The sequence below is a fragment of the Ovis aries genome, chromosome 19, assembly GCF_016772045.2.
Source record: "Ovis aries strain OAR_USU_Benz2616 breed Rambouillet chromosome 19, ARS-UI_Ramb_v3.0, whole genome shotgun sequence".
Classification (NCBI taxonomy): domain Eukaryota; kingdom Metazoa; phylum Chordata; class Mammalia; order Artiodactyla; family Bovidae; genus Ovis; species Ovis aries.
The window spans coordinates 17,796,931-17,821,860 of NC_056072.1; the positions used below are offsets into that span (position 1 = coordinate 17,796,931).

At 51.4% G+C, this 24,930-nt stretch overlaps 1 protein-coding gene across 1 annotated transcript; it reads left to right on the forward strand.

Moving 5' to 3' along the window:
• Positions 1-1,585: 1,585 nt before the first annotated feature.
• On the forward strand, positions 1,586-24,372 carry SSUH2 (ssu-2 homolog). Its single transcript, XM_015102321.3, has 12 exons — positions 1,586-1,647; positions 8,641-8,739; positions 9,078-9,159; positions 10,673-10,802; positions 11,950-12,010; positions 13,042-13,166; positions 14,229-14,291; positions 15,874-15,959; positions 17,303-17,395; positions 17,781-17,886; positions 19,505-19,612; positions 22,724-24,372. The coding sequence occupies exons 1-12, from the start codon at positions 1,623-1,625 to the stop codon at positions 22,868-22,870; spliced, it is 1,125 nt and encodes a 374-aa protein (XP_014957807.2). The 5' UTR covers positions 1,586-1,622; the 3' UTR covers positions 22,871-24,372.
• Positions 24,373-24,930: the final 558 nt, after the last annotated feature.

A 24,930-nucleotide genomic window follows, 5' to 3' on the forward strand; every position in this document is an offset into this window, starting at 1 on the left:
AGCGTGTGATAGTGGTCTGTCGTTTTAGTTAAGCCGCAAATTGTCTCTCTCCATCTATCATCCGTCATGTTTAGGTTCAAACACATGCACACACATGCAGACGAAGACGTAACACACATGTGTATTATATTTAGAGTAAGATACACCAGGCACATACATCTCTGGTAATCCTATTACCACGGGGACAGTTCTACAAGGGCTTCAAACCATTGTTCAATGTACGAAGCTATCAAAAAGCCAAATGAATTCTTGAGGGTCTTGGTCTTGCTCATGAATAGGCAGTAATGGAATCAACCCTCAGGTTTAAAGAAAGCAGTGCTCCAGTCAGCCATGAAAAACCTGTTTGTGAGCCCTGAGTCATCTGAGCATATTCAAGAAGCATTTGTCAAATTATCGCCCCTGTGTTCATGACTGTCGCCAGCATTCTGCTGAGGGTGGGCAGTGGATGGTGAGGGTGAATGTGGGAGAGTGAGGCTGAGGGCGCTCTGGAAACATCTCTGCGCCTGGTGTGGCTGTCGAGGCCAGGCCCGTACACCTCAGTCACAGTGCTCCCAGGCGGGCATGACAGTCTGCTGTGGGCATCGCGACATATCCTATGGGCACTGCTGGGCTGGGCAGGCAGGGCACAGGGAATGTACTTTGCCCTACCAAGCCAGGCTGTCCTGGCTAGAGAACTCCAGGTCCAGATGTGAGGGGTCATTGCCAGGGATCCAGGGCAGGTGGTGCCAGCTCATGAGCTCTCTGCTTCCAGCAGCAGCTGACCAGGTCCAGGTGTCCATTGTTCAGACTCCTCTAGAGGAAAGGGGTATCCTTACAAAGGTTGGGGTTTCAGGCATTTCCAGTCCTGAGGCAGAAGGCTTAGGAAGAGACCTTTAAAAACCCACAGATATTTCACAGAGAGCTGGGCCCACGCAGCCTGGGTCGGGAGCTGGCGCTGCCCACAATGTTCCGTGTGGTTTTGGAGCATCACCTCATAATCCCAGCCTCAACAATTCCCCTGTGAGCCCAGGAGGTTGACACTTAAGTCTTGAGAGATCCCACGTGCTTCTCCTCTGCTCCTTGGGGAGGTAACCTCCTCATGGTTGTTATAGTTTACATTTTTCGGTGTCTCCTCCTCCCCAATCCTGCCCACACAGCACTCAGGAACCTGCCTCCTTCAGATGAGCCATGGGGCACAGGGGTCAAGAGCTCTAACTTAAGAGTCTAGATAGATGAAGATTTGAATTCTTGCTCAGAAAAGTGAGCTCCATAGACGTGCCTGTCTCATCGGCCTGTGTGGGGATGCAGGAGATGGGTCTAGACAGATGAAGATTTGAATTCTTGCTCAGAAGAGTGAGCTCCATAGAAGTGCCTGTCTCATTGGCCTGTGTGGGGGTGAAGGAGATGGGTAGCACAAGCCTGGCAAGTAGAGGGTCTTGTGAGGAGGAGCCCCAAGGGCAGCACTTAGACCCGAGCAGTGCTCTGATGGGCTCAGTGCTTCCCCGCAGATGTTTCCCTCTGTTGTATTTAAATCAGGCAACAATGGGCCCGCTGTTCTGGGAGGGGCCGAGGGTGGTCCCTCAGATCCCAGCGGCCTGGGCCCACTGGGAGGGCAGACACTTCCTTGACTGGACATCTGGACCATGGACAGGGATCTGAGTGACGACAGTGAGTACAGCCGGGCAGGGCAAAGGGAGCCGCTTCCAGGGGACACTGAGTTGAAATCTCTCTGCTGCCCTCAGCACTGTCTTGGTTCTGCGTCTGTGTTGCTAGAGCATCCCTCCCTTCCTTTCCTCCTTCTTCTTGCCTGAAAAGCCCACTTGCACCCTGCGGGCTGTTCTTCCATTAGGTACCTCTGGGCAGTGGGAAAGGAAGGCAGAAACCAAGGTGAGAACTTTCCTCCCTAATCCTGTAACTCTATCTGAATCTTAAGATTCTTTATCCTTCCTTTTTCTGATGGACAGTCGGTCCCCACCCCCATTCTCCAGAGCCAAATGTGAGCCTGAATATCAGGGTTCCCATTTCAGTCACAGTTGTAGCAGTTCTTAGATGAAGTTGATTTTAAAGAAATGTCAGTGAAAGGTTTTTATGTGTGATCTCCCTCTAACAAGAAGGTGGCTTGCTCACTGCCACTCATCAAACACAGCCCAGGTAACCCCATCTTGTCTTTAGTCAGGTTGCCAGTCACTCAGTCATATCTGACTCTTTGCGACCCCATGGATTATAGCCCTCCAGGCTGCTTGGTCCATGGAATTCTCCAGTCAGGAACACTGGAGTGGGTAGCCATTCCTTTCTCCAGGGGATCTTCCTGACCCAGGGGTTGAACCTGGGTCCTCCAGCATTGCAGGCAGATTCTTTATCATCTAAACCACCAGGGAAGTCCATCTTGTCCTTCCTGGGACAGAAATTCAATGGAATCTGATAACTATTTAAAGAAATAAAAAAGGAAGTGGTATTTTCAGAAGAGATGTGCTGGGTTTTAAAACAGAAATGTTTGATCCTAAATTTGGAACAGGCAACATAGTAGGGCATCAGATTAAAAACTGGGGGGCTAGGGTTCAAGTGCTAGCCCTGCTGCCAGTTGGCTGTGCGACCTTGGCCTAGTCATTTAACCTCCCTGAGCCTCAGTTTCCCAACTGTAGAAGGAGATTGGTCAGGAGTTCTTGATTTGAGGAGTGTGAAGTCGAGGGCAAAATATGATGTATATGTGCTCTGTGTGTGTTGGGTTGGGGTGGGGTATCCGCGGGTCTCATCTGCATCTCAGAGGCCTGTGACAGTGGTGCATTTTCAGAGCTACTGAACTTGGTGACTTTGAAGGTCCTGTGCAAGCCCAACACTTTTTTACTGCCTTTAATGTTGGTTTCTCAGAGCTTCAAGCCTCAGAACTACAGTGGGGTATAAAGTGAATGCGTGCTAATCTTAGAGAGCTCAGTTTACGTTTTCTTGGAGTCCTTTTTCATATTGAAGTGACAGAATGTACATAGATAATTAGCATGTATTTGAGGAGGACCTACTCTCACCTCTGATAGGTTGGAATTGTGTATCCAGAGCTTGGTGGGCTGCCGTCCTAGGGGTCGCACAGAATTGGACACAACTGAAACGACTTAGCAGCAGCAGCAGCAGCAGCAGCAGCAGCAGCAGCAGCAGCAGTATTATTGTAATAAGTTTCTGCTAATAGTTGATTGAAATCTTTCATCTTAGAAACACTACTCATTAGCTTTCCATTTATATTTGGATTTTGTTGTAGTAGATATGGGCTATGTCAGAGTTGAATTCAAATCCAAGTGCTGCCTAATTGCAGGGTGACTTTACCTAAGTCACTAAACCTCTCTGAGCATTATTTCCCCCGAGAAAAAAATAGACATTGTGTCATCTTGTATAATTTGTAAAATATTAATTTTAATGTAAAGTGCCCAGTATATCACTTAGCCCAGGGTAGGCATGGAGTAAATGATCAGAAAATGATTGGATTATGTCCCCTAGAACTTTAACCTGCTCTCAATGGAAAATGCTATTATTGTGCTCTTTCTCTTTTGGCATCAAGCTTTTTGGTAAGCAAGGTAAGAGGAAGGTGAACTCTTTTTAGTTCCCTTAAAATTCTAAAACCCCTTATTCTGCTGTAGGGTCACTCTATATGCTGGTTTCCAACACAGTCAAACCTGAAGCCTGCACTTTGGGTCTACTGCAAGGTGTGAGATGGTTCAGAAATTTTTTAGAAACTAAGTTGATGAAATCTGAAACTAGGTAAAAAAATTTTTTTCTGGTTTCAGAAAGGAAGGCTGCTGTGGGACTTCTATAATTTAAATGTCCCTTCTTAGGTGAAAGATGGTATCCCCTTTAGCCAGTTGAGTTACCCTTCCCAGTCACTTAAGTTTTTTTCTCCATAGCTTTTGTGTCTATAATGTGGAGCAGCTTCAGAGAAAATACTTTGGTACCAAAGGAGGCGTGGATAGGGGCATTCTGGGATGTGGCATCCACCTGGCAGTCACATTCAGCATCACCTCCATCCCGTTTCAGGGCTTTGACAATGGTTAATCAGGAGCGGGAGACATGGATTCCTTTGATCCTCTGACCTCAAAGGAGTGACATTTTAAAAACAGAAACTTGAGGGGTTATTCATGAATTGTGTTTGTCTCCACAAGAAAAATTCCTTTCCACACAAAAGAAAAACGGCTGGTGTCTGGTGAATAGAAACACGACCTGGGTAGCTCTCTGTGAAGCTCTCTTGGCACCCACTGTGCCTGGAACAGTGGGATGTCCACCCGAGTGGAAAGGCCGTGGGGCTTGGAGTCAGGCTCTGAGTTTTAAGTAGTGTTTCTGTCTCTGCTGTGAGCTCATTGTCTCAAATCACATCTCTGAACCCCATCTTGTCCTTCTACAAAAGTGGTTGTCATGAGGTGCAAGAGAGACCATGGGGCATCCCCAAACCAGGCCCAGCACTGTTAGAGGGCAGTGGTTCAGCTGGACGACCGCCTTGGAACGGAGCCCAGCATCGCGGAAGTGGTGACGTGGCTGGTGGCCCCCGTCAGAGCTCCCCATACTGGGCGCCACACAATGTCCCGTGACGTCCGCATTCCTGTTGTGCCTGATGCGATCTGCCCAGGAAGTGATGCGTCAGACTGTGCTTCAGCCTGGAGGTTTTTATTCTTGTCTATAACATAATGGGGAGGTTAATTTAGCTCTGACACGTTGCCAGAGGTCAGGGTGACTCCCAGTTGATGGATGGAGCTCTGAGTTTCCCACCTCTTATTCTTCCCCTCTTCCTGCCTCTTTGTTTGGTTTCTAGCAGGACAGAGCAGCCACGTGGCATTTCCTTGTCTCCTTTGTCCAGGAGAGTGTTGATGCCCCATCAGAGTCAAGGCTTCCGGGTGGGTGGTGGCCCTCCGAGGGAGTGGGGCTGTGATAACCTTGCCTTTCTTTTCACGATTGACATTTTCACTCTGGTCCCCTGGCTTAAAGGAGCACAAAGAAAGAAGAAGACCTGCCTTCCTCAGGTCTGAGGCATTGACCAAGCATGTTTTACATGCCAGGCTTGGGGCCGAGAGCTGCATACACATCGTCTCTTTCAGTTCACTCCAGTCGCTCAGTTGTGTCCGACTCTGCGACCCCATGAATTGCAGCACGCCAGGCCTCCCTGTCCATCACCAACTCCTGGAGTTCACTCAATGTCCATAGAGTCGGTGATGCCATCCAGCCATCTCATCCTCTGTCATCCCCTTCTCCTCCTGCCCCCAATCCCTCCCAGCATCAAAGTCTTTTCCGGTGAGTCAGCTCTTCGCATGAGGTGGCCAAAGTACTGGAGTTTCAGCTTTAGCATCATTCCTTCCAATGAACACCCAGGACCGATCTCCTTTAGAATGGACTGTTTGGATCTCCTTGCAGTCCAAGGGACTTGCAAGAGTCTTCTCCAACACCACAGTTCAAAAGCATCAGTTCTTCGGCGCTCAGCTTTCTTCACAGTCCAACTCTCACATCCATACATGACCACTGGAAAAACCATAGCCCTGACTAGATGGACCTTTGTTGGCAAAGTAATGTCTCTGCTTTTGAATATGCTATCTAGGTTGGTCATAACTTTTCTTCCAAGGAGTAAGCGTCTTTTAATTTCATGGTTGCAATCACCATCTGCAGTGATTTTGGAGCCCCCCAAAATAAAGTCTGACACTGTTTCCACTGTTTCCCCATCTATTTCCCATGAAGTGATGGGACAAGATTGTCTTTTTAGGTGGGCCCTAATATCACCTGCTCTCTTTCACAGCTGGGGAGGTTGAGTGTTGGGAGGATGTGTGTCTGACAGTGTCATGTATTACCTGGCTCAGATGGTGGCATATCAGAGCCCAGATTCCTAACCACTGTGCCCACAGATTCTGAGTCTAAATCACCTCAGGCTGCAGTCCAACCCTGCCCCTCATCCTTTGACTGGATTCATAGATACTGCAATGAATGAGCATGGACCCCACCCCAGAAAGTTTCAAATTCCAGCTTGCACCTTCCTGATCCCCTTCAAACCCAGCCACACAAGTGTGTGGCAGGTCAGGGAGGGCATAATATGGCTCATGAATCAAAGCTCACCCATTGCCAGTTTTGTAAAGTTTAATTGAAACCAAACCACACTTATTCAATCGCCTATTGTCTGTAGCTTCTTTCAGGGCACAATGGCTGAGGCAGACTGTACAGCCCGTAGTCTGAAATTACCACCTGTTTATTTGTAGGACACAGTGACAGGTGTTCAAAGCTTTGGGACAGTGTTTTTCTAGTAGTCATGTATGGATGTGAGAGTTGGACCATAAAGAAAGATGATTATCAAAGAATTGATGCTTTTGAACTGAGGTGTTGGAGAAGACTCTTGAGAGTCCCTTGGACTGCAAGGAGATCCAACCAGTCAATCCTAAAGGAAATCAGTCCTGAATATTCATTGGAAGGACTGATGCTAAAGTTAAAGCTCCAATACTTTGGCCATCTGATGTAAAGAACTGACTCATTGGAAAAGATCCTGATGCTGGGAAAGATTGAAGGCAGGAGGAGAAAAGGACGACAGAGTGTCAGATGATTGGATGGCATCACCAACCCTATGGACATGAGTCTGAGCAAGCTCCAGGAGTTGGTGATGGACAGGGAAGCCTGGTGTGCTGCAGTCCATGGGGTTGCAAAGAGTTGGACACGTGTGAGTGGCTGAACTGAACTGAATTGATTGGTAGAAAATGTTTGCTGATCCCTGGGTGCCTGGTGGCTAGAGTCGCTGAGAATGCTAATAAACTCATTAGAAGCAAAATAATATTGAGAACCAAGGTTCAACAAGTAATTCCAGGTGAATTCTCATCCTGGGACTTCAGGACACAGTGTTCTGAGGTTCAAAGGTGTTCAAAGGTTTGGGATGATGTCACTTTATGTCATACCCACATCTGTCCCAGGGCTTTCCCCAGGGTCTCAACAGATAAAGTTTTCCAGCTAAGAAAGGTACTCTGCATCTACAAATGTCCTTCTATTTCTGCTTCCTTTGAAAGTTTCCGCCCAGGAGGCAGAACTTTAAGAGATCCATAAGTATTTCTTACTGTCAGAGGACAAGTACATCCCTAACAGGGGAGGTGGTTGAGCCAGGGTTTTTTGTTTGTTTTAATTACATCCCCTCTTTCACTGTTCTTGACCTGAATTCCAAAATTTCAGGCTTCCTCACTACCTGCCGTCTATCTCTACTTCCAGATAACCTAGGCTGTTCTACTTTTGAACAAGATCTTCTTATTCCCCTTGCCTTTGTTTTTATTAATCTCTAAAGGACAGAGCATATTATTTTTATTTTTGTAGTGATAAAGAGCAACAGGCTCTAAAGAACTGCAAAAGGAAAAAGAGAGACGGATCCAGGAGATGAGGTGGATCCGCTGAAAGCTTGAATCGAGTGGGCTTCAGTGACTTAATGCAGAGAATCCCTTTCCACTAACTGCTTATCAGCTCACCCTTTAAAGTCAACTTCCTGTGGTCAATTGACCACTAGAAAGACAGAGCTGAGGGATCCTTGTCCCCCAGCCTGGGGGCTTTGGGGAACAGGTTTGATGGATGGCTCAGTGGGCTAGAGCTGGAGCAAGGAGCCTCTGTCCTTCTCTCCCCCTAGCCATGTGTATCCTCAGGACACTGGAATAACTTCTCTGAGCCTCACACTGCTCATGTCAAGCAGAATTAGAAGTCCTGCCTTCTACACCTGCAGGAGGGATGGTGAGGTTGAGGCATCACGTGTGGGAGGTGCTTCATGAGTTGTCCTGAGTTTCCAGTTCTCAGACCCGGCGTCTGGCTGGTAGACAGCTGCCTTCTCACTGGTTGCTCACACACCAGAGAGCAACCTTCTTAGGACTTTGATCCCATCACAGAACTCCTTCCTTAAGACCTTATGTCAACCTTATCTCCTCCAAAAGGCCCCAGCTCCGTTAAGGGTGTGGGTTTCAATATATGAATTTAGGGGGGGGAGATGCAGACATGCAGTCCTTTAAAGGGTTGGTGATCTTGCAGGCAGTGATCTGGCCTACAGGGCCCCAAATGGCTCTGCTCATATTCCTGGTGACTTGGCAGGGTTCGTGGAGAAGGCAGGATACCACTGGGCCCCTGTCTGCGTAATCTGTGGGCATTGCCACTTGGCTTCTCCAGTGGAATGGTCTGATTTCTTACCTGGCAGCTCAGGCATCAAGAGGGCTGGCTTCAGGAGGCCAGCAGTAGGAGCTGCGGTTCTCTTCTCTGCTCCCCATGTTCCCTTGGTGAAGCAGTCACAAGCCTGCCCAGGTTCGAGGGAGGAAACGCTCATGCATCTTGTGATGAGCGGAGCATCGTAGAAGTGTGCCCATCTGTTACTCAGCGTCTGTCCCTTGGGGCTGGGGGATATGCTGCTGCTTATGAGGCACCTGTCCTGATGCCTGGCTCAGAGCAGGTGCTAACAAGCAGGAGCTGCCCTGCCTCGTGTTCTTCTCCTCGTTATTACTGCTGCTACACTCATCACCCCACCCCATCACTGCCTGCCCTGCAGATGTGTGTATGTCCCAGGGGGCCTGAGGGGACCACAGTGAGACTGGCCTAAACCTCGAGGCTCTTCCCCATGTACTGGCCCTCACTTGTCAGCTGCCGGTTGAGCTGCCGCGGCCCCTTCCTCCCCGAGGCTCAGCACTGCCTGTTTTCCCTCAGGTGTGGTAGACCTCAGTTTCGAGGCTGACAGTCCTCTGGCGCCCCCGGCAGAACTCCTAGAGACGCTGCCCAGCTGTGACTGGGTCCTTCAAGGGGACAGTAAGTGTGTGGTCTTCCATCCTCTTCCAGGGGTGATGCTGTCGAGGGGGTGTGTGTGGAATAGGCTGGCCTGGGAGAACTCCTCTGTCCCCTGGGGACCCTGGGAAGCCCCTTGTCACTGTTTGGAGGGAACTGGAGGACAGGGGCATAGGCCCTGTGTCCATGGACATTCCATGACCACGTCCATCTCCAATTAAGCCCAGGATGATGCTGGTCTTGGAACCCTCCTTCTTCATCTGTTCTTTCTCACATTCGGCCTATTTTTCCTTCTTTCATCCCACAAATACCTGTGCCTTGAAGCCAGACTGTTGAACCCTGACTCCTCCCCTCTCCTCCAGGACACCAGATATTTTTCCCACCTTCAGAGACTGCAGGGAGACCCCAGGAACAAAGATGCTGGTCCTCATTTCTGGAACACAGGTGAGCTCTGGTGACCCCCAGGGAGCCATCACACGGGGTCATGCATGACGATCCTCGGACACCTTTGTCCCCTGAGAGCCCTTCTCAGAGATCTCAGGGGCCACAGATTTCAACCTAGACTGTGCCTCAGAGTTCAGTCCCGCTCGATTAGATTCTCCAGGGATGGAACTTGGGAATGTGTACTTGTCCAAGCTTTCCAAGCTGTCTGGCTGCCATGCCAGGGTTGAAAACTCTAGTCTAGATGAGGGGGTGTGAATGACAGCCCCTGGGTCAGATCCAGTCCACTGCCTATTGGTACACGGCCATGCATTTTTTCCCTTAGTGTCTGTGGCTGCCTTTACACTGTGACAGAGGAGCTGAGTGGTGACACAGAGGCCATATGACCCACAAAGCCTAAAATATTTGCTCTCTAAGCCTTTAGCAAAAGTCTGCCGCCCTTGCTCGGCTCCCTGGAGCAGGCCCTCCTTGTGAGGAGGACTCAGGGCAGAGCTCCAGCTGTCCAGCCAGGTGTGGGTGGACACCATGAGGAGCTATGCCTGTTGTAAGTCTAGAGCGGCTATGTCCTGCCTTCCAGGGTGTCCTCCTGGTTCCTTGCCCCACTGCTGCCTGGACCACTTCCCTTCTGCTCGTCGGCCACCCGCCCTGTGTGCCCACGGACCCACTTCCTCCGTGGACTCGTCTTAGCCGCCCCAGCCCCCACATTCTCCATCTGCTGTGCACCATCTGTGGGCGCACAGACCTCTCTGTGCCCTGGGCAGGGGTGCTGGGGACACAGCGTGTGTGAATGCAGGGCTCACATCTGGAGCTGGGCTGCCATGGAGAGGAATGTGAAGATGAGGGGGAAGTGGAGGAAGGGGCCCCTGCCTATGGCAGTGGTAGGGCAGGAGGGCTTTTGCTGAGGAGGGACAGGGCAGCTGGGCCTCAGGGGAGTCTCCAGAGAGGAGGCCGAGGAAGGACCACTTCGTCTGCCTTCCACCCAGTGCTGCTCTCCTGCTGCAGGCTCACAGGAAGGCTCCCTGGACGCCACTGTCAGAAGGTTCTCGACTGGGCTCTCCTCCTGAGCGCTGCTTACAGCTCCCGAGAGCAGGAACCTTGTCTGCCTAACTCTGCCTCTGTCTAGCTGTGTGACATCTTCTCTGGACCTCAGTTTTCCATATCTACAAAATGACATCATTCATCTTTTTATTTTGTTTGTTTTTATTTTATTCAAGTTCTAAGATTCTATCAGCCCTTCTCCCCAGCTCCACGTTCCAGCTAAAGTACATTTCTGTCCTCTAGACGGTGCCGCTTTTCCCCCAGCAATCTGTTCACACAGTTCCTGATGCTGGAGACACCCTGCCCAGTTGGACGCCCGAGGGCTCTATCCCTGCTGGTGACCGTGGCACCTCCCAACTCCCTGCCCTCCCCAGTCTCCAGCCCTCAGTTAACATCTGCACAGGGAGGGGGCTGGCTGGCCTGGGTGAGCCTGCAGGGTGTCCCCACACCTACTGCCCCTCTGCTCGGTCCCCGGCAGAGTCCCCGTGGTGACAGAAGAGGTGGCCCGGGAAGCCCTCCTCAGCTTCGTGAACTCCAAATGCTGTTACGGCAGCGCAGCCGCCGGTGACCTCGTCATCCTGGAGCTGAAGCAGCAGAACCTGTGCCGGGTGAGGGGTGGCCGGCGGGCTCTGGGGAGGCCGTGTGTGTGTGACTGGTGGTGATGCTGGTTCTGTCACTTCCCGGGTTTGCAGTGAGGGATAATACAGGGAATCATGAGCATCAGTCACCGTGAAGCAGCTTGAATGCCCTGGGCATTATGGAAAGCACATTCTGGGTGTCTTATCAAATCCTCATAGCTGCCTTGCACTGGAGATGACCATCGTCACCAGTTAAGAGGAGGAATCGGATGTTTAGAGAAGTGGAGTTACTTGCCCCCAAACACGAAGCTAGAAGTGACCAAGCTGCGATTCAAACCAGATTTGCTGGCTCCAAAGCCTTGTTTTTTAAGACACAACTAATCTGTTTGCCAGAGGGATAAAAGGACCACCTCCTGCCCTGATCCCAGCTCCCTCTGCCTCCCCTGTTTCATCTGTGCCAAGGATCATTTCATTCATCCTCCTGAGGCTCCAGGCTGGGCCTGTGTCTGGTGCCGAGGCCATAGACGCACCTCTGCTGCCTTCTGCCTCGACACGGTCAGCTGTCAGTTCACATGTCCTGTGTCACTGGCGTAGCTTTCCCCCAGAGGGCACACAGTCACAGAGAAATCGGCCTCGCAGGGAGTGGCCAGAGCAGATCTGGGGTAAAGGTCTCTGTGTGGCTGTGTGACCTCAGGCAAGTCAGTGGACCTCTCTGATGAGCATCCCTTTCCTCACATGGGAAAGGAGGAGCTGGGAAATGCCCAGGATCCCTTCCATTTTGTGATCCTGCGGATGAGGCTCAAGAAGGAAGGAGGGTCTGGACATCAGGCAGATAAATTCCTCCAAGGGGATGCTCGGAGTGGCTGATTCCAGCAGCCTCCATCTGTCAAAAGGAGGTTTTTGCTCCAAAACTTACGTGATAGACCATTTCTATGTGTAAAGAAACGGGGAGCTGAAGTTGCCCAGTTGTGTGCCGGTCAGGGGATGCTTCCTCGGACTGAGAGACCCCTGCAGGAGTGCCCCGGGCCACCTGGGAGAAGTCACTGCTGCCAGCCTGTTTGGAGCAGCCCTTGGGTGCTGTGCATGGCATGATGAGCCCAGGGGTGGGAAGCCTCATTTTCTGCATGAGGCTCTATCTTCCTAAGGGCATGAGTGTGAACACGTTTTTCCTTTGCAGTATCGATTGGAGACCTTCAGTGAATCCAGGATAAGTGAATGGACTTTTCAGCCCTTTACCAGTAAGTGAGTTGTCTGATATCAATGTAACTGGGAGCAGATACAGACAGGGCTGGTGGTGAATGTCAGGACTTGTCTTAGCTACTAACCCTGAGGAAGATGCTTGGCTGCCCTGAGCCTGATTTCCCATAAAATGACAGTATAGCCTTTCTTCCTGGAGCCTCCCCAGAGCTGAGCTTAGCAAACACTTCCTTGTCCAAGAAGTGGTAAGCAGGAGATCCTGAAAAAGTCTAGTGTTTATCTTTGGCCACAGGCTGGTGCTGCCACCTGGGGCCAGATGGCAAAGGGAGCAAGTGTGCTCGGGCGTCTGCCGGCCTCCCAGGCCACCCCAGCACCTCCCCGAGTCTCTAGACCCCCTCCTTGCTCAGTGCGCCATCCTGCCCTCTGCTGGAGCACCCAAAGGCTTAAGGCTGTCTGTCTGGGAAGCTCTGTGCTCAACGTGCTTTCCATGCTGACCACTATGGCCTTCAAGGCTCAGCTCACGGGTCCTCTCTTTTAGGAAGCCTTTGAAGATTTCCCCTCCTGATACCTCCTGCGCAGCAGAGGGAGTCCATCTTCTGAGTTTTCAGAACCCTTCACTCACTCAGCTCTGGTCCAAAGCACTTATCATGTCATGTTCCACTGTACCGTGGTTGTTGCTGAGTCTGTCTCCTTGAATGGAGGAGGAGGACGAGAAAGAAGGAGATGGTGGGAGTGGTGAGGGTAGCGGTTCCAGTCCTTGTCTGTTGATCTCTCAGCGTGCACCAGCCCTGGGCTAGGAGAGGAGAGAATCGCAGGGCAGAGAGGTAGAGGAGCTGGGGTGGGCTTCTGCAGCCAGGAAGTACAAAGAAACAGGAGTCAGCCAGGTCTGTTCAACTTCAGAGCTTAGGTTCTTAACCACAGACTCCAAGGGGACCTGTGCCTACCAGGCCCTTGGCCCCAGGGTTGAGCCTAATACCTGGTACCAGGTGAAGGTCCAGACTCTTTGATGAGTAAATGAAACCTGGTACTCCCAGCTGTCTGCTGGTCTTAAAATGACCTCTTTCTCTGTCAGATCACTCCGTGGATGGGCCACAAAGAGGAACCTCCCCCAGGCTCTGGGACATCAAGGTCCAGGTTCCCCCAATGTTTCAGGAAGACACTAGGAGGTTCCAAGTCCCTCACTCGTCATTGGTCAAGGTAACTTGTTTATTGGAGACTTTACTCCTCTCTGAGCTGGTTTTTCTGGCACCGTGGTTTCATCAAACTTTATCCTTTTAAAAAGGAAACTGAGAGTCGAGGCTGGTGGTTCATTCCTTGCCCATCAAATGCACAGAATTCTAAGGAAACCCAGTCTATGGGATATAGTCTCATACAAAATTCCACGCAGACTAGGGAGCATTCACATAGCAATAGGATGTTATGAAATTGTCACCAGCTTTGAATAGTGAGCATTCATATTCTGAGGACATCTGAGTATTTTTATCCTTTTTATTTTTATTTTTTGCCCATCGGTAAATAGCTGAATGAAACAAATATAAAATTAAAACATCATGGGATTTTTAAAAATGGAAGTCATTAGGGGAGCAGAATTCGACATCCGTGCTGTTTTACAGAAATGTAATCAGGACCGGCAGCGAGGGCAGCCTAGTGTGTTGTAAAGACACAGCCGAGATGTTTTCTGTTATGTTCTCATCTAATTACCTACCTTGTTTTCACTTTAGAACTTGATTCAAGCGTGTCATTTTACCCTCTGAGTTTTCACAGCGTCATAAGACGAAAACGACTTTGAGAGATCAAGAAAGTGTTTCATTCTGTTCTCCAGGGCGGAAAAGCTATTTTGATTCAGTTATTGAATTCCAGTAGTTAGCTCACTGCCTTTTGCAAAAATACCGTTTTTTGTTTTTGTTTTAATGGCTTCTGTTCCCAAAGACTCCTTTAGCCACCTGTTAGGCAAAGGATACTGGCTGTTGCGGTTTAGCCTGGGAGTATGAGCTGAGACATGGGAGTCAGAGACCAGGTCTCCCTGTCTTAGCATCCAGGACAGATTGTTTGGAGCTCCAAGGAGATGGTAATGTGACCTCCTTGGCTTGGCATTCAAGGCTCTTTGGAATCCTTGTCATGAGCGAATGGCCATCTTCCCACTGTGGCCTGAACTGGTGCACATTTATTTGGGATACTGACATCCTGGGGGTGGGGGGTGGTGAAATCAGGAACTGCTGGTTCCTGGGAAACTGGATCAAGGGGAGCATTTACTCTCAGGAATGCCACAAATGCCATGGGCGTGGACGCTACAGGTGCAGTGGCTGCCACGGGGCTGGCACGGTGAGTCACACGCTGCTGTTGGTGAGTAGGTGATGTGTGGGGGTGGAGTGCTGGGCTGGGGCCTGGGGCTCCCTGCACTAACAGTGGGATCTCATCAAGTCATCCTCCCTTTCCCGGCCTCTACTTTCCTGCCTGTAAAATGGGAACGTTGGATTGGCTGGTATCTACTGACTTTATTTCACTTTGATGCCTCATGATTTTTATTCTCCTCTTGTTTCCTCCTCCACCTACAAACATTTATTGAGTACCTCTCAGTGCAGCTGCAGGAGGACAGAGACCTGGGGTGCTCCTTGCAGGGACCCTCTGTCTGTGGGACAGAGTGACAGACGCCCAGCATTTACAGTGCAGACCAAGTGCCGAGAAGGGACACTAGGGGCCTTGGAGGGGCAAGACTTGGGCCTTGGATTAGTTTCCCGGGGCAGCTGTAATAAAGGACCACAAACTGGGTGGCTTAAAGCAGCAAATTTATACTCTCAGAGTTCTGGAGGCCAGAAATCCAAAATCAAGGTGTCGGCAGGGAGGCGAGTTCCCAAGGCGAACTCCCAAGGTGTTCTGGGAGGCCCTGAGGGAGGCGCCATCTTATCCTTCCTCTAGACTCCTGGCGGCAGCTGGCAGTCCTCAGCTTGTAGCTGCCTCACCCTACCTCTGCCTTCGTCGCTTCTCTGTGTGTGGGTCTCTGCCATCCCACAAGGACACGGGTCATTGGACACAGGGCCCACCCTTCTGCAGTGTGGCCTCACCGTTACTAACTACATCTGCAAAGATGATTGCCGCATGCTGAGGTTCTGCTCGACGTGAATCTGGGGGTGAGGGGATAATGTGTACTATTCAGCCCGTCGTGGGCCCTTCAGCACCATCCAGGCCCCTGTGGCATCAGTGTTCTCGGCAGAACCCTGTAGGCACTGGCTGTCCCAGCAGGAAGTCCACGCCCCTTGTGTGTTCTCAGATCTCTCCACCTCCCCATCTGTGCCCCAGCCTTTTGGATACACACTGACCACTTGCTGCTCTAAGCTGAGCATTTTCCTTCCTTTACCTGCCCGCCTCCCTTCCGCCACCTCCCACCTGCTGCAGGCTCATCACTCTGCCAGCTCTGTGCCCTGCGGGGTCCGGCTGCGGCTGCACCAGCCCTGTGTCTCCTGCGGCCTCCCTCCTCCCCAGGGCCGCCTCCCCTCTCCCCTCCTCCCGCATCTCCCTCAGGCTTTCCCTGGACTGGCTGCCGAGCCCTCCCTGAGCCTACTACAGGGGTGCCCCCTGGCCCATCTCTTGGGGCTTTTCTAAGACTGAACTGTTACCCCCAGTACTCAAGGGGCCAGCTTGCCCGTCTCCTCGCCTCTTCTGGCCATGCCTGCTTGGTCTGGGATGGTCCCTGGGGGTCGCGGGGATCAGAGAAGAGCAGCAGAGGCGAATGTCTCAGAAAAAACAGGGAGGAGAGGATGCAGGGTCTTTTACAGACAAGGGGCGGAGGCCCAGGGAGAGGGAGCGGGGAAGTGGCTTGGGGAGGGTCACAGTCCGGCCTGCAGTAAGGACGCCCTCTGCCTGCTCCCGGGAGGTGGGTTGGGGCTGAGGCTGTGTGTGTCTGCAGGCTCGGTGCTCCTCCTGCAGTGGCGCCAAGCGCAAAGCCAAGTCCGCCCGGCGGTGTCAGATGTGCTCGGGGTCTGGCAGGCGGAGGTAAGACCGGGGTCCCCAGCCAGAGCTGAGGAGCTGAGTGTGCTCTCACGGGTGTTCTTGCTTGTCACTGCCTGCCCGCAGGAAGGCAAGTGGGTGCGCAATCCGTCTTGTCACCCATGTCCCCAGAGCTCTGGGCATTGTAGGTGCCTGTCACCTCGGAGAGTGTTTCTCCAGACCAGATGGAGCCCGTCAGGCAATCTGTGGGTGGGTGGGTGGGTGGTGGGAGGGATGAGGCACTTCCGGGAGGAAGGGAGGCAGTAGGTGAAGAGAGGAGACCTCTTCCTGCTCATGTGGAGGGGAAGTGAATATAGAAAAGCACCCAAGGTGAGACTCTTAACTCGGAGGATCCAGGCCTGGGCACACCTTATTTATAACCCACTGCAGGGACTAAATGGAGGAGGAATCAAGGAAGGTCAGCTGACTGGCTAGATCTACAAAGTGCCTGTTCGCAGGACTTTGCAGTCAATGGGCTGTTGTCCATTTTGGAAATGATGGCCTTTCATGTATTTATAAAATTTTAAAAGGGAACGAGAAACCCCGAGGAGTGAAACTCTCAACAGGTGCACTGATTAACGACACTTTGGGCTCACCGAGGCCCAGGCCATCCTTCTAACAAGCCAGATGGTGAGCTTTGGAGGATCTGCCACCTGTGATTGGTAAAGAAGTTCTTAGATTTGGAAGGAAACTCAGGTTTCTTTCACTTAAAAAGTAAGACAACTCCAATTCAAACTGGCTTTAGCAAAACAGTAGACTTGTAGGCCCATGCAGTGGAAAAGACTAGGAATAGATTTCTGGGATGACTTCAGGTATAGCTGGATCCAGGTGCTACCGTGATATCACCAGGAATCTGTCTCTGTCCCCCTCTCTGCTTGCCTTTGTTTTGGCCTCATTCTCAGGCACCTTATCTCCAGTGGTGGCAGAGGTGGCCACCAGCAGCTCCAGGCTTGGCGACCTCAGTAGAAAAGGATGACCCTTTCCTGATAGTTCCAACAAAAGTTCTGGGGTAGATCTCAATACGCCCACCTGGCCCATGTGTCAGTCTTTATATCAGCCCTGTGGCGAGAGAGATGCAATGAATTGGTTGGCCAGGCTGAGGTCTCAGGCTGGTCGCAGGAGGGACGGGGCACAAGCCCTTGAACTGTGTAGGCTCTGGGGAGCGGGGAGAAGAGTGGTCTCCAGGAGGAGGTTGGAGCACTGCTATGAGAAGCAGGAGGTCTAGATGGTGGGCACATGGAAGCAAGCCTTGCCCACCACAGCCCACCTTTCTGAGGAAGGAAGTGGGGCAAGGGCCCTGGAGCCCCTGGGATGCCATGAATGTCTGTTACCATCGGGGCCTCCCTCAGATGCAGCACGTGCTCTGGCAGGGGGAACAAGACCTGTGCCACCTGTAAGGGCGAGAAGAAGCTGCTGCACTTCATCCAGCTGGTCATCGCGTGGTACGTGGGCCTCTCTGTGCCGTGGCGTGGTGGGGTGGTGGCTGGGGTGGGGCATGGCCTGCAGTGGCGTCTGCAGAGGAGGTCCGCTTGGTTGGGGCTCTCACAGTGCAGGCGCCTGCCGGGAGATAGGAGTCCCAGGTCCTGAGTTCCCACGTCAGGAAAGCTCACACACATTCAGGGTTTTTCCCATCAGGCACCTTGCTAGATCAGCACCTGACTAGTTTCCCCCCTTACAGGTGAGGCTGCTGAGGCTCAGAGAGGCTAAAGCATGTTTCCACAGTCCCAAGGGTAGCATGGCAAGCCCTCCTGCCCTGGGATGCCTGATGCCAAGGCCATGTTCTTAACCCAACCCCCCAGCTCTGTCTCTCATCTTCCTCACTTCCAGGAAGAACAGCCTATTTGAGTTTGTGTCTGAGCACCAGCTGGACTTCCCTGGGGAGCTGCTTGCTAAAGCCAGAGGAGAGACCCTCTTTAAGGATGAAAACACAACGGTGAGGAGGGCTTTGTGACTGCCCCAAAGGGAGCGGGGTCCCTCCTCCCCTGTGAGCCTGGGTCTTCCGGTTCTGCAGGCATTGCCTTCATCCAGAGAATGGGCAGGAGCAGAGCTTCCCAGGCAGGACCCAAGCTGCTGGGACCCTTCAGGGCTACTTCTGTTTTGAGTTTTAGATCGTCAACCTTCCATCCTTCCCCTGTTGCTTTTCTCTCCCTCTTTTCCTCCCTTCTTCCCCTGCACAAATCTTGAGACCTTCCTCCTATACCAGGCACTATGCTAGACCTTGGGGATCCTGGAAAACAGAATCTCTGCCCTTAGATCTCACAGTTGTTGAGGAAGAAGATGATATTGGCATTTTCTTCACAGTGTTGTATGGTAGAAAGGCACGAAGGGGCAGAGGTGTTGGGGTGGGGAGTGGTGTTGGGAGCAAGTGGACGGTGTGACAACAGGCGTCAAGGTGTCCAGCAGAGGAAGCAGCAGGACAGAGGCCGTAAAGAGCAGCAGAGAGCAGAGGGGCTGGGGACAGTGAACCGGCCAGAGCAAGGGGCTGTGACACAACAGGTACCAACTGCGGGTTGCAAACTCTGGCCCTCACCCTGCTTTTTATAAATAAAGTTTTATTGGAGCACAGCTCATTTGTTTGTGTGCTGTCTGTGACTGCCTTTATACTTCAAGGGCAGAGTTGAGCAGTTGAGACAGAGACCCTATGGCCTTCAAAGCCTGAGTGTTTACTCTGACCCTTTACAGAAAAGATTTGCTGCCCCCTGCTGTCCACCGGGTAAGGGAATGTGGCTTTTATAGGACGTCTGCAGAGAGGTTTATTGGGAGGGTCAGTTTTTCCTTATTTCTCTTTTCTTTTCTTCCTTCCTTTCTCTTTTTACAGTATGTGCTGTCTCATATTGGCTGGTAAATATATCTAGTTTGACATCCATCACCATACAGTTAGAAACATTTTTTTTCTTGTGATGAGAACTTTTATGAGCTACTCTCAGCAGCTTTCAGATATACTATCCAGTATTATCTGCAGTCACAGCTCTGTAATTTACATCCCCAAGACTTATTTATAGCTGGAAGTTTGTACTAATTGACCCCCTTCACCCACTCCCCCCGACTCCCATTACCATCTCTGGTAACCATCAGTATGTTCTCCACATCTAGAAGTTTGGTTTTTTGTTTTTGTTTAATTCCACATATAAGTGAGACCATAGGTTATTTATCTTTCGCTAACTTACCTCACTTGACATAATGCCCTTTGCCATCCATGTTGTTGAAAATGGCAGGGTTTCCTTCTTTATGACTGCGCTATAGTCCTTAGCCTTCTTTCTTTGCCCCAGTCACTCTGTTTCCTGAAGGCTCACTTCAGGCTCACCGCTCTAGGAAGCCCTGCAGCCACCCTCAACCTGAGTTAGGCAGCAGCAAAGGTCTGCTGGGTGGGGGAGTACTCTGTCCAGAGTGCTCCCCTTTGGTTGGATCCAGGGTCTGTGGAGGCTTAAAAAGCCCCACGCATCCCACTCGCCCCTGGCCTGGGCCCTCCGCTCTCTGGGCTCATGCTCCCCTCGGCCCTCTAAGGATCCAGGTGCTGAGGCTCAGGGTCAGGCGGTCTGCGTCTCCCCCAGGTGTATCCCATTGTGGACTTCCCCCTGCGGGAGATCTCTCTGGCCTCCAGGCGTGGCATCTCAGAACACAGCGCCGCCCTGGCCTCCCGGGCCCGCGTCCTGCAGCAGGTGAGCTGAGGGCGTCCGGGCTGGTGGGAGGTGAGGTGCCGGCTGGGCTGGGGCTCCAGGGCACTGCCCTGTGGACATAAAGGAGGGAGTGGGCCCTTCCCTCTGCAGGGAGGCTCCTTGCCCCGAGTGGCAGGGCAGACGGATGGAGCCCCAGTGGGAGGAGCACGGAGGTACTGGGGACTGACTTGGGGCCACAGCGGCCGCAGGGCAGGGACAGGGCGGGCTAGCCGAACACTGCAGGGAGAGGTTTGGGTTAATTTATCCAGACAGTGACAAGAAGCTTGCAGGGTTTCATGCAGGAATGTGGCTCAGTGTGATGTTGATTCTCACCCCCTGGTATTCAGAGAGGGGATGGAAAGCTCAAGATCTCGGGTGGAAGGCAGGGCTGGAACCCAGCGTGCGGCCCGACAGGGCTCTTGGCAAATCTTCCGGCCCCTATGTGTTGGACCGGCGGCCTGGGCCGGGGCAGTTGCGCGGCTATATCCTCCTGGCCACTAGGTGGCGGTGCTGCCCATCGCGCCTCCAGAAGCAGCGTGGTGTGTGGGAAGGGACGGGTGTGTGTGTAAAAGAAATGAGGTGGGAAGATGAGGGGTCGAGCCGTAAAGCCCAGCGCCTGAACTTGGTGAGGAGTCTCTCCGGGGTCCGAGTCTTACAGTTTGGGTGCAGATCCTGGTTCTCCCATATCCCAAAGTGGTCCCACACCAGCTGCAAACTCCTTGCAGTTCAGTTTCTTACCTGTGAAAAAGAGATGCTACCATCGCCTCAGAGGGTTTTGAAGGAATGAGATCATTTGCTTTAACCACCCGGAACCCGATACTTAAAATGTCAGTATTCCTTCCTTTCCCTTTAAAAAAAATTTAAAAATAATTTTATTTGGCTGTGTCAGATCTTAGTTGCATCATGCGGGACCTTTTGTTGTGGCCTATGGAGAAGGAAACGGCAACCCACTTCAGTATTCTTGCCTGGAGAATTCCATGGACAGGGGAGCCTAGTAGGCTACAGTCCGTGGGATCGCAAAGAGCTGGATACGACTGAGCGCACAGCACACACATGGACTATGCAAGGGGCTTAGTTGCTCTGCCTCATGTGGGATCTTAGTTCCTCAAACAGAGCTCAAACAGGCCCCCCCCCCCCCCCCACACACACACCTCGCATTGCAAGGTGGATTCTTCACCGCTGGACCACCAGGGAAGTGTCCTTTTATTCCCTTTGCAATGAGTATTCCCCTTCTCTCTGCACATCTACCCTATTTGCAGGGGAGAAAAGGATGCATTTAACTTAATAGTGACCCTCTTGGAGCTGGAATGAACCTCAGCGTGATATGAGGGCACTGCAAACTCAAAGGCTGGCAGGGTGGGTGGTACTGTGGGTGAGAGGGCCCCTTATCCAGAAGGCTGGGCCTCCCCTCAACCCTGTGGGGCAGAGATTTCAGACCTTCTGAAGTCCACATTTTTATATGAAACCTTCCAGTTTTTCAATATTGAGAACAAATTTTTTTTTAAATGCTAAGAACACTGAATGGGCTGCCAGGCTAATTTTAGCCTGTGGGCATCCTCAGCTACCTCTGGTCTACTTCAAACCATGACTTTTCCAATACATCAAAGGAGGCCCAGAGAGTGGAAGTAATTTAGGTAATGACACACAGCTTCTTAGTGGAAGAGCTCAGGAGTAGAACTCAAATTTTTCAACTCTAAGGAATATGTTATTCACCACATTCAAGACATACAAGTGACTCTCTGAAAGCCAGGGAAGGTTTGCAGGGCTATCTGCTGAGGGATTCAGGGTGCTTTTCACCTGACAACCGCTGCAGGGAGAGTTCACTTACCAGGTCAGGCTCTGCTCCCTGGTTCTGGCGCGTGGTCACGACTTTTGAACCCTCTCTTCTGTTCATGGGCCTCCATGTCCTCACCTGTAAGTGGGTGTGGCTGGACCTTGCATTAGGTTGGGCTCTGCAGAAGCAGCTCTGAGGCAAGGATCTGTGTGCTCATCACTTGTTAAGCAAGGGCTCCCAGGGAAAATGGGTGAAGGGGTTGGGGAGCCAGAGCAGGATGGTCAGGCAAGGGGGCGATGCAGCGTAAGCAGTACTCTGAGTGTCAGCCATACCTCAGTGGCTGTTCACCTGGAGGTGAGGCCTGGTCTGCAGCCCCATCCAGAGAGGACCCCAGATTGGTACCTAAGGACCCTTGCTCCTGCAGCCCTGGTGTATTCTGGGGACACTACAATGAACACCTCCAAATATTGAGGTGTCTGTTTTGGGACTGGGCAAGAGGATCAGGACATGATTTTAGCAGTTTGTGGATACAGATGGTTCTCCTGGGATGTTTTTACTACTGAGGCTGGCAACTGGAGTCCTTCTGAACCCTTCATTTGGCAAAGGGGCACTGACCACCCAAAACCACACAGTATGTTGGCGGCAGGCCTCCATCTACACCCTGGGTCTCCTGGGCTTTCTATGATGGCACAGCCCCATCTCAGGTGACACAGGCCATTTGTGTGGTGGTCCTGGGGCAGGGAGAGGTGAACTAGGGGCAGACATGCATTTTTTTAAAAAGAGATATAATAAGGGAACACTTCTGTTCATCTTCGCCCCAGATTGTCTTTTGGGTTGGCATCTATAGACCAAGATTCGTGATGATATTTTGCTCAGGGTTAAGACATTAGCAAGTAGAATCCAGTTAGGAGACAGCTGTCATACATGGGGCCCTAATGTCCCCTTTCCTAATAGCTCCATGATTGTTTTAATATAAAAATGTTTACAATGACTTTACTCTGCAATTTTCTCCACCTCACTCTCTCCCCACCGCCATCTAAAAATTATTGTCCTGTTAGATGCCCTGTTTTGTGCTGGTGACTTTCCCTACATCCTGAAACTCCCCTGGGGTTGCCTGTGCCCTCACTTGATGAAACTGAGAATCAGGTGATGGTTAAAGATGAGAAGTCAGTTGGGGGTAGAGCTTCGGGTGAGTGAAGGAGCCTAGGAGGAGATACATCTAGAAGGCAGGTCTGGGCCAAGATGACAACTCCAGAGCATGAACTTCCTCCTACAGGCAGTATAGGTGAGTGACTTGAACAGAACACTGAGGTTTTCTTTTTGGCCAATTGTTTCCTCAGCGCCAGACCCTGGAGCTGATCCCCCTCACAGAAGTTCGTTACTGGTACCAAGGAAAGACTGACGCCTACTATATCTACGGCACCGACCACCAAGTGTATGTGGTGGATTACCCCGAGAGGTACTGCTGTGGCTGCACCATCATCTGATGCCGCACAGCTGCCCCCAGAGCCCGCCACTCACATGTGCCAAGGAGGATGGCCGAGGTCTCTGAATTCACTCACTGTTGGCCCCTCTGGACAGTCACAAACCCCTGCGTATCCTTCCAGAGAATTCATCTCCTCTGTCTAGCCACAAGTCCCTCTGGAGCCCCTTTGGCAGAATCCATCTTGTATTTAACCCTCAAGAATTCATCTACGCACTTTCTTTTAGGAGAAGAACTTGAACCAGGGGCTTTGCCTCTGGCCTCTGAACTAAAGTGCTGATCGAGGGTGGGGTTGATTTTGCTTTTCCCTGGGTCAGTCTCAGTTCTGGTGTGTCTGCTAGCATGGGCCTTTTGTGGAGCTGAGTGATCTTGAATTGTTGAAAGATACACGTAAATTTGCTGCCATTTGATGCCACTTAGGCAAATGCATACAAAATTTTACTCCTCATTCTGTGGGTCAGAAATTCAGACGCAGCTATTGCGTGATGACCTGTCTCTGTCCCATGATGTCTGGCACCTCACCTGGAAGATTCCAAGGCTGCGGTGGCTCAAGGGCAAGGGTGCTGACATCATCTGAAGGCTGGCTCACCCAGATATCCAGTGGTTGATGGCGACTGTCAGCTGGAACACCTACACATGGCCTCCCCAAGCAGCGTGAGCTTCCTCACAGCGTGGCAGCTCTCAGGGTAAGCACCCCTCATGTGCACCCCAATTAAAGACATAGAGATCTGCTCCAAGACTGGAGAACAAGTCTGCCTGTTGGGTAGACTAAGGGTCTGTATGCTCATTTCTACTCTGGTGCCTGTGCATGGGTACATTTTAGAGGGTTTTAGAGGATACATGCAGGTTGCTATATCACATGCTGAATTTACAACCCACCCACTGAGAATAAGGTGAGTTGCATGTCCTGTGTACCTTGTCCTGTGCAGGGATGCTGGGAGGGGGGAGGGTACATCCTGCCCGCCGAATGCCCAGTTGGTCGCCTTTGGAGTGCTGGTTCAGGGGCTGTGTGAGGCACTGTGTGCCTGGCTATGAGTCATCAGATGCCCCTGCCAATCTCCCAATGCCTGCCTCCACCTGGAAGAGGACTGCTCCCGGCAGGCTTGATGTGGAGGGGGGAGTCTGGGGCCATTCCCCCGGGGCATTGTACAAATGGAGGGGTAGTGTTTGGTTGTTGCTCTCATTGGTGGACGGAGTCCAGGAGAGCTGGGTGTCCAGCAGTGCTCAGGGATGTTCACACAGTGGAGCATCATGCCACATGTTACAAGGCTGGCAGATACCCCGCCGACACTCACAGAGAACTTTGATAAGGTCTTATCAATTATTAATGCAATGTTGATTTTTATTTAGTGTTCACCTCTGTTATTTGATTTTTACGGTATGTCTTATTTGAAATGGCTTCTGATCCTCTCCCTTAAGTCCGCATTTGTAACTCTGTTGCTTTCAGTGGAGTTCCTTGGGCCATGTGCTTGAGCATCACAGATCAAAATACATGCATTAAACCACTGTTTTCTTCTCATTTCCTTTATATTTCAGTCTGGGCATTAAATTGCTTTAAAAGTGGGATGTAAGTGGGTTGTGTATAAGTGTCATTGTAGGGTGAAAAGGAAACCTTGAATATGTTAGAGTTGAGGCCATGTAGTCATACGTGCTGTTGGCATGCGAACCAGACCCAATGAGAAAATCTAGCTGGAATAAACTGGGTCATGGGGATACTGTTCTAATTGAGCCCCTGTGAGTCAGCAGCCACAGGGATCCTTGCTTCTGGTGGTTCTGGCAAAATCCCAGATGGTCCCTGGGTCCTCTGGCTGTTTGATAACTGCTGTGTGTTTTCCCCTGCAGTGTTATCTGTCTTCATGACTTTAGCTGTGGCCAGGGTGTGACTTAATTTGCTCTTTCTGCCTGTTATCCTAGGGCTGAGTTGGCTGTCACTGCTCGCCCCAGACCAGTTAAAGTCATTGGAGGGTAGAGTGCAGAATTTGAGGGCAGCCCTAACCCCTGCCCTGGCCGCTGCACACTGTGGCTCTGGTCCCAATGCAGTTCAGTTGTAGAAGCACAGCAGAC

What these genes read in the sequence shown, in the direction of transcription:
- SSUH2 (XM_015102321.3), top strand. Translation starts at nt 1,623, where the DNA reads ATGGACAGGGATCTGAGTGACGACA. An exon ending in AGCAGCAGAACCTGTGCCGG is followed by an intron (nt 10,803 to 11,949) that starts GTGAGGGGTGGC and finishes TTTCCTTTGCAG; the next exon opens with TATCGATTGGAGACCTTCAG. An exon ending in TCGGGGTCTGGCAGGCGGAG is followed by an intron (nt 15,960 to 17,302) that starts GTAAGACCGGGG and finishes GGCCTCCCTCAG; the next exon opens with ATGCAGCACGTGCTCTGGCA.